This window comes from Mytilus galloprovincialis, chromosome 2, assembly GCF_965363235.1.
Source record: "Mytilus galloprovincialis chromosome 2, xbMytGall1.hap1.1, whole genome shotgun sequence".
Taxonomy (NCBI): domain Eukaryota; kingdom Metazoa; phylum Mollusca; class Bivalvia; order Mytilida; family Mytilidae; genus Mytilus; species Mytilus galloprovincialis.
The window spans coordinates 54,827,172-54,839,846 of NC_134839.1; the positions used below are offsets into that span (position 1 = coordinate 54,827,172).

General features: G+C 30.7%; 1 protein-coding gene across 1 annotated transcript; it reads left to right on the top strand.

Moving 5' to 3' along the window:
- Nucleotides 1–1,175: 1,175 nt before the first annotated feature.
- LOC143062507 (salivary peroxidase/catechol oxidase-like) lies at nucleotides 1,176–11,947 on the top strand. The gene is made up of 10 exons (XM_076234179.1): nucleotides 1,176–1,335; nucleotides 2,247–2,423; nucleotides 3,797–3,931; nucleotides 4,542–4,643; nucleotides 5,630–5,722; nucleotides 7,508–8,000; nucleotides 8,635–8,835; nucleotides 9,453–9,619; nucleotides 10,089–10,197; nucleotides 11,273–11,947. The coding sequence occupies exons 1-10, from the start codon at nucleotides 1,176–1,178 to the stop codon at nucleotides 11,355–11,357; spliced, it is 1,722 nt and encodes a 573-aa protein (XP_076090294.1). The 3' UTR covers nucleotides 11,358–11,947.
- Nucleotides 11,948–12,675: the final 728 nt, after the last annotated feature.

Below are 12,675 nucleotides of genomic sequence, written 5' to 3' on the forward strand. Positions count from 1 at the left end.
TGTTGTGAACCCCTAAACAAATGACCCTGATAATGAAAAACACCCAGATGACAACAATCAATTGGTATTGTACGCTGTAGGACATCGTTTCGATAGTGATGGAATTACGTTTGATAATATTTTGGCTTTTTAATCGGCCATTCCAACATTTCAAATTAATGATCATGGAAGTAAATCGAAACTCTCGATTGACAATTCAAAAAACGCGAGCATTGTGATGCAAATGCAAACAATGTAAAACGAAGTGAAGTATTTTAATTTATCAGATATAATTTACAATCAGAGAAAACTTTTACATGCAAAATATCGGAGGTCACAAGTCATTAACTTCCGGTCAAAACGGAAACCTGAATAAACCGGATAACCGCCCAAACCGGCCCTTTTTCATGGTCCCGTAGCCGCCCGGTTTTTACAGGTTTTACTGTACTTGTCAGTTGAGATACTTTTAAAGCATTATTCAGTGATATGTTTCAACGTTGCAGATTATTATCGATAGCGCCAGCTCAGGCTACTATCACAAAGGTAAGCACATTTCCAGTCAGTAATTTAATAATAATAAAAAAAAAAAAAGGTCAGGTAAAACAAAGGTAATTTTATTTTTATTTTTTTTTAATTTTATCCCTTTTGTTGGTTTACGCTAATAAACAGAATTTTTTTTATTTGTTCCGATCATTGTGGTGTCGACAAAAAAATATAAAGCATGCAAACACAAAATCCAGTTGGCATTTGCTAACTTCAGTGACGGAATTCCATTTATAGATATATGTTTGTCTTAGTTCTATCCCATCGAGTTAGTTAGTTTGTTAGTTTTATTCTTTTCTTTGTTCGGATGGCTGGATGAGGTGATATAACTTAATTTTTCTCCATTTCATTATTATCAAATTTATCTATTTTTTCTCGAACGTGTGATATATTTTATTCTTGTTTTTTTGTTATTGAAATGCTTCACAATACGTGACTGGAATCAATGAAATATTTGACCTGTGTAACAAGTGTAATCTTAGGAGTGCCAAAATTAGACAATGAATTTAAGATCTCAAAAATCGATTAAGGGAATTGAATAACCTTCAAAAGGGGAGGATAAATACCTCGAGCGGAATTCAAACTTATCAAAATGTCAAAATCTGAAAAACAATGAAACTTTTATACTGGTTCCATGTTTATTTATTTCGGATATGATTATTATCACAGTAATTGATTGTCCAAAGAATGCTCGCTATAGATCAGTTGATGGGTCTTGTAACAACCTAAGACATCCAACTTGGGGACAGGCTGGAACAGCTCAGAGAAGACTGAAGGATATAAGTGGAAGACCGATGGTATCATATGAGGACGGTAAGGGATTAACTTTTAATATATAAACACATGTATATTTTAAAACCAGTTAGCTTAGAATATATAATATTGATATGTAAGTCAAATAAACAAATCTTCCTTTTTTATTCAACTATTTTGATTGGCAAACAACAATCATGTGTTTTTTAAAGAAATAATTGAATGCTTTTGTTTGAAATTTTATTTGGTGTTATAAAATAAAAGATATACAAATGTCAGTGCACCAGATGCACATTTCGACAAGTAATGTCTCATTAGTGATGCTTGAAATCAATATATTTTAATATTCAAATTCTAATGTTTAAGAGATGAGAAAAACAAAGATCATTTGCCCCAGCAGTTAAAGTAGATCCTGCTCCACATGTGGAACCCGTCGTGTTGCTCATGTAAATACAATGACTTTTATAATGTAATATTCATTTATTATTTATTTATGACTTCAAGAAGTAAAAAAGAAAGGAAAGATTCAAAACAGTAAAAAACAAATTACAAAGCAACGCCAGCACGATCGAAAAACTTTAGATTAATCTGATACACCAGGATTGGATGCAGTTCCTTGGCTACGACTGGCAGGTATAATATTCGTTGGATACCGCATTTCATGAAATTGGTGGGTACGAGAGAACCACGAATTTAGATGTTCAACGAATGACACATTTTCTAAAGGAATGAATGCAGACTTTGCCACAACCACGAAATTAAATATCCACGAATATACAAGTTTTCCTGAAATGAAAGTTGGTATCCACGAAATTAAATCAATCCACAGTATAACTGTCAGTCAACTGTTAAGAGTTTTCTTAATACTTCGATCACCGATAACATGCAACATAATTTATTCATTCCGCATAATAAATATTGATGTATATCAAAACGTAAATTGTTTAGGTAATGTTTCAATTTCTCAACAGGAAAAAGCTTGCCAAGAGGTTTTCCGAACAGACTTCCCGATCCGCGACTGGTTAGTAATGTAGCTTCTGATCCTGCATTAGGACCATTTAATCAGTTTGATAAAATCAGAACAGGGCAACACATGGCATTCGGGCAATTACTGGCGCATGATTTCATAGAAACGGATATACCATCAGGTATAGTCAAATAATTTGACATATATTTATAACAAGTTTATTGATAAGAATCCAACAAATAGCATACAATTGAATCAAGGCAAATGATATTCAATTAAACTAATTAATCCTCTTTAATAAGTATTGATTTGAATGAATCTTTTAAATTGATATTTATAATTATTACTTGATAAACAATGTGATACTGCAAGACACTTGTATATGAAACTGATATTCTATGTGCATATTGAATATAAACAGTTTCGTAAAAACAAAATATTGAAAAAGATAGTGTTTTCTGTGTATATATCTATTTAATGTAACACATACTACAATGTTTAATGTAAAGAAAGAAAAAAGTAAAATAACAAAAACACCGAATCAAAGTTCAAATCGATTACACAAATGGAAAACAAATGTTATATTCCTGACTTGGTACATCTATTCCTTATGTAGAAAAATATAGGATTAAACCTGGTTTTAAAGCTAGTAAAACTTCCCACTGTACATGTATGTCTGCCATGTTATAGCCTTTTTGCGCTAATGTGGCCTTAAGCAAACACTAATCAATCAATCAATCATGTACATGTATGCCATTTGAATTGAATTCTATTATATTGACAACAATATATGATAAAAAATCTCAGATATAAGGGCTTAAGCGTCATAAATTGAAAAATAACTTGCACATTATTAAAAAAAAAGAGTGCTACAATAAATTTGACTACAATGAAATGTAGAAAAAAGATTGTGGAAACCAAAAAGTAATTAAAATAAACAGATTAGTGATATCGTAATAATCTTTAATAGACATTTAAATGTATCGTATGGATGTAGAAACCAGTGTAATATTGTTAAGAACAAATATTTGTTTTGTTTTCATAGGGATTGACTGTTGTAATAGATCAGATCCAAACTTTGGGAAGTATGACCTAGATTCTAATTATCTTTTTTTTTTTTTTTTTTTTTATCATTATTGGTTTTAAAGGACAATTGCAATGTATGAATGTAAAAGGTGCTTTTAATTTGGACATCCTCGGAATGATTAAAAAAAACCTACAGGAGTGCCCTACCAAGTATATTAATAAAGAAATCTGACAAAGCGGACATCTTTAATATAAAATGTGTCAATATAAAAGTTTAAGCAATCAAGGGCACTACGTCCTGTTTTTATTTTCTACTCTGAGAAAAAAATAAATTATCTTCTGACATAGTTCTTTTTAAAAGTAATGCTTCATTTTTGTTATTAAAAAAAATAAGTTTTAATATATTTATTATTTAAATCTTAGAAATCAACATGTAAGTTGGAAAGATCTTCAATTGTTCTTTGAACAATTGTTTTAAAAATAAATCATTGTTGGAAAAAAACTGAAATATTTAATATATTTGGTCAGCATTTCTTAAATTACTTTTATATAGCCCTGATGTATGTTTTCCTCTTGATGTTTCTTATGGTGATGAACGATTTCCATCAGGATGTAAAAACTTTATAAGAGCAAAACCTGCAAAAGAAGACCCATATTTGCCTTGTAAGTTTTATTCTGTTCACGGTTTATTACTTTCCTTTTACAACACGAAACAAATTTTTATCATGTCAACTAATTCACACCAAACGTATCTTATAAGTCATATAAGTACGAAAACGCTTAAAACATTACAAAACAATACTCTGACGTAAACATTTCTGCTGTGTGTGATACTGTCCAGGCATTTTTTTAAGATTCAGAAATGTTGTTATAGAAACAGTACCAGTTAAACGGTATGTCAATAAATAAACACTATCTACTTGAGGGAATACCAATGCACATCCAGTTTGAAATAAGTACAAAACATGTGCGCATTCAAAGCCGTTTATGTTCATTCCTACATATAGTTTTCGTCGAAATCATTTTGTATTGTACTGTGAAGGGATGGGGTATATTTATTACTGTAGTTTACAAGTACGTCTTTCCCTTTTGATATTACAACTTTTAAAAATAGTATTTAAAATAATATCTTACCATGAAATCTGACTTCAATATTAATGTGCAGACCTGTTAAAACATTCACATCAGTGTGTGTTTGCTGTTTAACTAATTCAAAAGCAAATGAAAGTACAAAAGAACAATCAACAATTCATCATAAATCTTTATTTTTCAGCTTATTGGGAACAGATTAATCTGCTCTCCTCCCACGTGGATGCTTCATTTTTATATGGGAACCAGCATAATTTAACTTTAGAACTTAGAGTACCTAATAGCTGTAAGTCATTAATGTGTAGATATACTCAATTGAATTTTCATTGTTCAACTTTTCTTCTCTTTTAAATTTTCAATTGTTTCATGTCAGTCTTTTTCTACATATCACATGATAAATATACATACGGATTTAATTTTCCTTACCAGTCCCGACTTTGCAATTGAAATTTAACATCGAAAATACGGAGATACTGACAAACGCGACTAATTCTCTCCAGGAACAAAAATAATACACACACCTGTTGGAATAAGAAGATGTCAATCAGATAACATTATTTTTCTGTCACAATTACAAAATCAAAATATTCTGCTCAAATGTCACAAAACAACAGTCAGCATGCACAAGATTCCCTAATAAAATAAAAATGTGCATGAAGACATAGTGTATAATGAAAACCGCAATTCAAAACCATATGACTTGAAAATGCAAGCTTTCGTCAATCCAAGAAAATTGGTAGTTTAAAAGTTAAAACACTTTTTTTGACCTTATCATTTATTTCTGATGAATTTCCCGACTAAATCACATATTTTCAAGCTTAAAAAGATGACTTATTACAGCGGTACATCTTATCCCCTTGTTAATAGGAAATGTCCCTCCTCGAGGGTCTCTGACGCTGATATAATGGATGACATGGAATGATTGATTGCTTGGTTCTTCCTTTAAGCACAAATGCTTTTTTTTTTCTTAAATATGAACTCTGGACTGCTAAGCAAAATATTATGGCTATGTTTATTATTGAGATTTTATAAATTATGAGTTGACGGTCTTTAATGAAACAGACATATAGCGATAATAAGACCATTCGATATACATTAAGATTTTCCAATATATATGATTCAGTTAAACTCATTTTTTGTAGGAAAACTTCATGACAATGCATTTTGTTGTTGTGTAATGTGAAAAAAGAATCACGTAAAATATTCATTAATTAAACATGTAGGTTATCATAATCATCTGATGTGTTCACTCTATATGTACTTTTTTTATAGTTTTGATGAAGACAGATCCAGGAAACCTTTTACCAACACGTAAAGGGGGAAGTTGTTTAAAATTGACAAATAATGATAGATGTCCATTTGCAGGTAACAGTAAAGTTAAGAACAACCAGCACACGTTATTCAAACATCTTATAGACGAAACGCGTGTCTAGCGTATTAAATCTCAATTCTGATAAAAATGATGAGTTTTGTTAAATCGATGTAAAATAAAACTGACTGCTTCAGTTTATTATCAAATGAACTTAAACACATCGTCATTGTTCAACTTTTTCACCTGTTTGATGTCATTAAGTTACACTTGATTACCTTTTTACAGCATTGTGTCGCATGTATATCATGTTCCACAAATATGATAAAATTTACAAACCTTTTATGCATATGAATTTATAAATTGTAAACCAATTGTTTCATATTCATATATACACTGAGTTAAGTAGTTCAGGGGTATGAAAAAATGACATGATTTTCCTATACTTTGTCAAAATAAAGATTTTATTAAGCTTTTTCAAAAAAAGTATGGGTACCGCACTATTTTTCAAGGTACGACTGCCAAAAATTGCTTAGATTGTTCGTGAAAAAAAAAACCCACACTTTTCTGCATGAAAAGAAATCTATGAGACAGAATTGTATAATAAGATATGAGAAGATGGGTTTTATAATATATTTTAAGAAAATAAAAAGAAAAAATGGTCACCGAACTTGTTTTCTTTCTACAAGTAAAAAATGAAAATTTCCTTGTATGTCCAGTATAAATTTTGTACTAAAAGAGTTTTCCCCTTGTATGGCTTATTTGAAAAAAATAATTCTAAAAGCACAAACATTTGGTATTTGTTAAAACATTTTCGATAATGCAAAGAATAACAAAATTTTGTTTGTATAAATACACAGTGTAACCAATAAATTGCAAATCTGTCTACAAATTTGCAGAATTTGACGAAGAACTAGACCGATTATTTACTGTGATTGTACGATTCAAGATGGTGGTATACCCCTAAACTACCTAAAATCAACAATTATGACTGATTGGTTGAGTGTTGCTTGCATTATGTCCAGTTGCAATTATTTCATACATGTTCAGGGTGTAAAATCAGTCTTTTTAATATCTTATCTAAAAACCGATATGTTTTTAAAGATTATATGCGGATATAGATTTAGCCTTTCAGATATGGATTGGCTGAAAAAGAGGAATAGTTATATATATATATATATTTTTTTTTTTGGTTTACCGATGACTGACAAATTTCTGACTGTGAAACTTTCTCTATAATTGTTGTTTTGTCACTGTCTTTGAGTACGGCTACACATGTTTGAATTGTAAAATGAAATAAGATATAGCTAACGTGAATGATACTGTTCAAGTGCATATCACTGAATTAAGATTTGCTGTAAACATTTTCTTATCAAGTTGGTATGCATTTACATACAAATTTTAAAAGAAATAAAAAAAACATTGTCCAGAGCTTCCTCTCGTACACCAGTTTGAAATTCATGTATGGCACGTGACAATCAATGTGCATCCAAACCTCAATTACTTAGTGCATGTTTGTATCTAGTTAAAAGCTACAGTTATTTTCATGTATTTTTTTTGTTTTCCCAAAAACATATATTTGTTAAATAGCCAGAGTTTGTTTTACTTTTTTGACATATTAACATATTGTCGCTAGGAAATTTATGTCTGTCTAATTCAAGATATTGAACCATGTTTTTCTCGTTGTGTTTATGTCTTTTTTATAACATGTAGATGAAAGTTGATGGACTTGAGTGTAATGTCCAATAATTTTCGTCATTTTGTAATCCTTTGTTTGTATTATTTAGAATAAATGTACCTACAATTTCATTTTCCGTTCTAAATGAACTTAACTATTTCAGGCGACAAGCGAAATCACGAATCACCAAATCTGGGTTTAAACCATTTGATTTTTGTCAGGGAACATAACCGATTATCTACACAACTTCACGAGCTAAATCCATGTTGGAGTAATGAAAAGGTTTTCCAAGAAACTCGTCGCATTATCATAGCGCAAGTTCAACATATTACGTATAATCATTTTCTACCACTTGTTGTTGATCAAGATACAATGAGACAATATAACTTATACTCTAAACCAAATGGTTTTGATAATTGTTATGATGATAGTGTTGACGCCTCCTGTCTCAATAGTTTTGGAATAGCTCCATGGCGTTATGGACATTCGCAAGTAATGGCTGAACAATCTGAATTAAAAGATGACTACAAAACTATATTCGAACATAAAATAGAAGATAATTTATTAAGTCCTAATTTATGGCAATACGGCTATGGAAAACATGTTACAGATCTTTCAAGATGGCTCGCAACGGAACCAGCATTAAAAATTGACAAGTAAGTAAATTTATTAAAAACAAATATTGTTCCAAATGTTGCTTTTTGTAGTAAGTATATGGTTTGGAGAATATTTGCAAACATGATTAGCATTGAAAACAACCTATGAAATTGTTCAAACAGTGACCATGATTGCCAACTTTATTCTTATTTGATTACATTTGTATCACTAATAACGTTTTTCTCTTACTCTGGTATTTTCTTGATTCATGAAAAATACTTAAAAAAAGGGAAAAGGATGATATGATTGCAAGTGAAACAACTACTCATGAGTCTACAAAACACAAGATGACGAAAGATGTAACATTTGGAAGAGGGCCTGAACGACTACTTTGGCATCATTAGTAGTATTTATGTTCAGAACTTTGTGCACCCTTGTTTGCCTCCTTAGCTATTTCCGATCATACTCAGATCTTTTGGTACCTCTGTTCCCCTAACTCAGCTATTTTCGATCATATTCAGAACTTTCGATTACCCTGTTTGCTTCCGTTTGCTTCTTTAGCAACTGTGGATTCATTATTATTCGTTGGATACCAATTTTCGTAGATTTCTTTGGAAAACGGACCCATGAAATAAATCAGTCTCACATATCGGAAAAAAATGTCGGAATGGAAAAATAATTATATTGTTTCAGTTTCCTAGTTGAAGGATTACGTGACAAACTATTCTTCATCACGTCACCACCAGGTTCAGATCTGTTTGCTTTAAATATACAACGAGGACGTGACCAAGGTGTTCCTGCATACAATGAATGGAGGAAATTCTGTGGACTACAAAAATTGAGACGTTTTGAGGACTTTGGAAAATTTGGCTCGAATCTTGCATTAGTATATAGGTATGTTTTTTTTTTATAATTCAAATGAAGATTAAAATGAATGTTTCAATATTTATAAAATTCATTATGTAATATTTTAAGTGAAATAAAGGAAGCTTTCAAAAAATATCATATAATTTATAGCTACCGTGAACTCGTACCACATTTTTTACCAATGAGCTCACCAAAAACTACAAAAACGCGTTGTAGGATCTAAATATTGATTTAGAAGTTTATACGGTATTTAAGACCTATCATTTCCCATATTTCTTTTTGGGGATTGCTGCTAAATTGAAGCTTTTGAACAAAAGGGTTATTAATAGGTAACTTGAAGTATTTCATTCGAAATTATCTTTTTCCTTGATTATGACATCACCGAAATAGATTTATCTGCGAACTTTTGCGTGTCATAACGGGTGCAACGTATGAAGCTGTGATTGCATACCATTCCGGACTGATGATGCCAAGAGCGGTTTTTAAGAGGGTTCAATATTATTTTATAAAAAAAAATTCAATATGAAACATTTAGTCGACGAGTATGAAAAATTTACCTACACATCAACATCAGTGAATTTTCATAAAATAAAAATTCGATCATGACCAACATAAAAATCTTTATACCAATTTTGATTTTTTAGATCAGTGGATGACGTTGATTTGTTTATTGGCGGTCTCTTAGAAGAAGGCGAAAACGGTAGTGTTGGACCTACTTTTTCATGTATTATCGGCATTCAGTTTCAACGTTTCAAAGTTGGAGATCGATACTGGTATGAATCATCTGATCCAGATTTTGCTTTCACAAAAGGTAGCATTATGTTCTATATTTCAGTATTTAATAACAAAAAAAAGAGATTTTTTTTTTTCACAAATCAAAGATACTCTTCAATACATTTTTTTGTTTAGCGGCCTGCTGAAGCACGTGTGGGTGCGTGATTTCGCCGCTGTATTGAAGACCCATTCGTGGTCTTCGGCTAGGTTTTGCTCCTTGGTCGGGTTGTTGTCTCTTTGACACATTCAGCATTTCCATTCTCAATTTTATTCTAAACTTAAAAAAATACACTGAGTCATTCCAGCTTGGTTAATGTTTATTTCTTAAAATGGATCAGTCACAAATGTATAAATGAATATCTCATTTGAGCAATATATTTAGTCATATGTAAACTCTTGTAAATTGAGTGATTTATAACATAAGCATGAACATAGAATATATACAATTACATATTTGTTTATATACCTGTAAATTCTTTTAATTTTGAACGTTTTTTTCATTTTAGATCAGTTGAACTCTTTAAAATCTACTTCACTATTGTCCAAAATATACTGCACGAATTTTGGATTGAATGAGATGCAATACGATATATTCATGATTCCATCTTTAAAGAAGTAAGTATCTTGATAAATTATTAACAAGGCGTATAGTATACGTGAAGATGAGAAACAGGCATAAATTGTTTAGTCTTAAAAAAGAGTACTTTGTATAACCGTGTTATGCATAGGTAGCTTGATTAGTTCGTCAATAGCGTAGCCAATTTGCATGAACAGTAAACAAAACCCAATATTTTCTCAATTAACGATATATTTTCAAATACCATAGTCGAAATAACACTATATCATATTTTTCTATTTATGTAAATAACCGAATCTCTGTATGTCCGACACAAATGGAACAAGTACCACACGAATACAAATGAGAAATAAAAAAAATCTCGAAACTCATTTGAACGGAAAAAAAGATATTTCTAAATATACGATTGGATTTTTTTTTACGGAATACGGCAAACATTTTAAATTGGTTGAGTTCATAAAAAAGAGAAGGAAAACAAAACAGAAGTCTAAGAAAAACAAAAAACCATTGTCAAAGTAATAAATGTACAGCCGCATGATGCCATTATACTGAAATTTCCCCGGCGGTTACAAAGCTTCTTGTTTAAACAAATATTATTTATATTATCAGTAGTCCACAAATCTGAGAATAAAGTACACTCCTCTTTGGTGTTGATGTTGATACAGATAACAAAAAAATGTCCTTAAACTATGACAGTTTCATTTTATTAATTACATTGTTTCAAACATCATCGTACGTCCATCTATTTGCGATAGAACAGATGATGAATTTGGTGCATAGAGGGACATAGTATTGGTGAAATTGTAATGAATATAAAGTATGCCCCTTTTGCTTTAAACATGTGCGTTGTTCCATGTTGTTTCTGTTATGTTCAGATTTCTTAGTCGTCGGTAAAAGCCAAACTTCATAGGAATACGACAATCTTACAGACTCCTAGATTTATCACACATACAGATCACAGTTGGTCACTTATCAACCATCTTTTAGTAGTCACATAAACTTTAAATAAAGTTGTTATGTCTGATAATTATAACAGCTACAGCTGCTGATAATGTTCACATAGATCACATTATGAGTTACAAATTAAAGATGTTCTATTATATTTTCTTTCAGTCCAGTATCTTTCTGTAGAGACCTTCCCGAGATAGACCTTTACTTGTGGAAAGACAAAACATGTGTGTATGAGCCACATAACTAATTGATAAATGTCTAAACGATCGCTGTCAGTGACAATCTCAAAGGAAGTGAATCATAAATTCGAAGATTAAATTCAAATATTGTACAGATTGTATTCAAAGAACATATTGTTTGCTTTTAATTTACTAATGGTATTATGCATGTGTCAAAATTCAATTATCAAAAGGGGCCGCTTAAAGGTGCATTAGCTACGAGATATATACAAAATCTTTTAGCGGTCAATATGGGTAAATTTGGTCAAAAGAAGCTAAGAAACATCGATGATGAATTATTCACTATTGAGTGAACAATTCGATCTCATTTTAATTCGCATTCATTTGACCTTCAATCAGCCCTCTAAGCTAGAGTTGGATTACGCATTAATTCTGCATGTTCAGTCATTAAAAGGAAAAAAATATCAACACGAATTTGAAACAAAGATAAAGTATTTGATTGACTGATCTACAAAATATATTCTTATACAGGAAAAACGCTTATTAACTGAAATTATATATAACATGAAATCAAACTGACAAAGAAAATCGAATATCACGAGGTCGCTACCTATTTATTTATGTTTAGATCATATTATGTTACCGTCGACAAGTTCAGGAGGTCATCTCGATAGTAGATAAGATGGCGTTTAGAATTAAAAAAAAACCGCAAGAAATTCTAATATATACTATCTAGTATATGAATTGTTAACTGTTTATTGAAATATGAATATGTGATTTAGTATGAGAATTTGAGTAAAATCAGTGAACATGATATTGACAGCAAATGTCCCTTTCAATAATAATATATATGTACAATTCGATGCTTAGCCAAGGTAAATCATAACTAAGAAATACAAACCAGAAGGCTAATGGGTCTATAAGGTCTCATGAAATGGTATCTGACATTTAAAGACGGCTTGATTATAATATAAAAGTACTTTTCCAGACTTTTAATTTTTAATTGCGAATTGTATTGTGACACTACGTTTATAAAGTTTGCACTGTTTTACATACATCTGCATTTTTCTATTTTCTATATTATACCGGTATCACAGTCTTGTGTATGTTGTTGTAACTAAATTTTCATTGCATGTTCGTCAATGTATCCTATTTTATACTACTGTGCGGCTGATCGAGATGCATGTGATTATTCCAGCTTATATTGACGTCATCTGCACTCTGGTAAATAGTTGTTTTATTGGCAATCATATAAAAGAATAGAAAATGAAATAATGAACAGAAAATCTTACACTTTTTAAAATCATAAGACTAAAGTCCAAACACAAAAAAAACTTCAATTAAACAATATCATACTAAATCGATGAATGATTGCTATGACTGAAA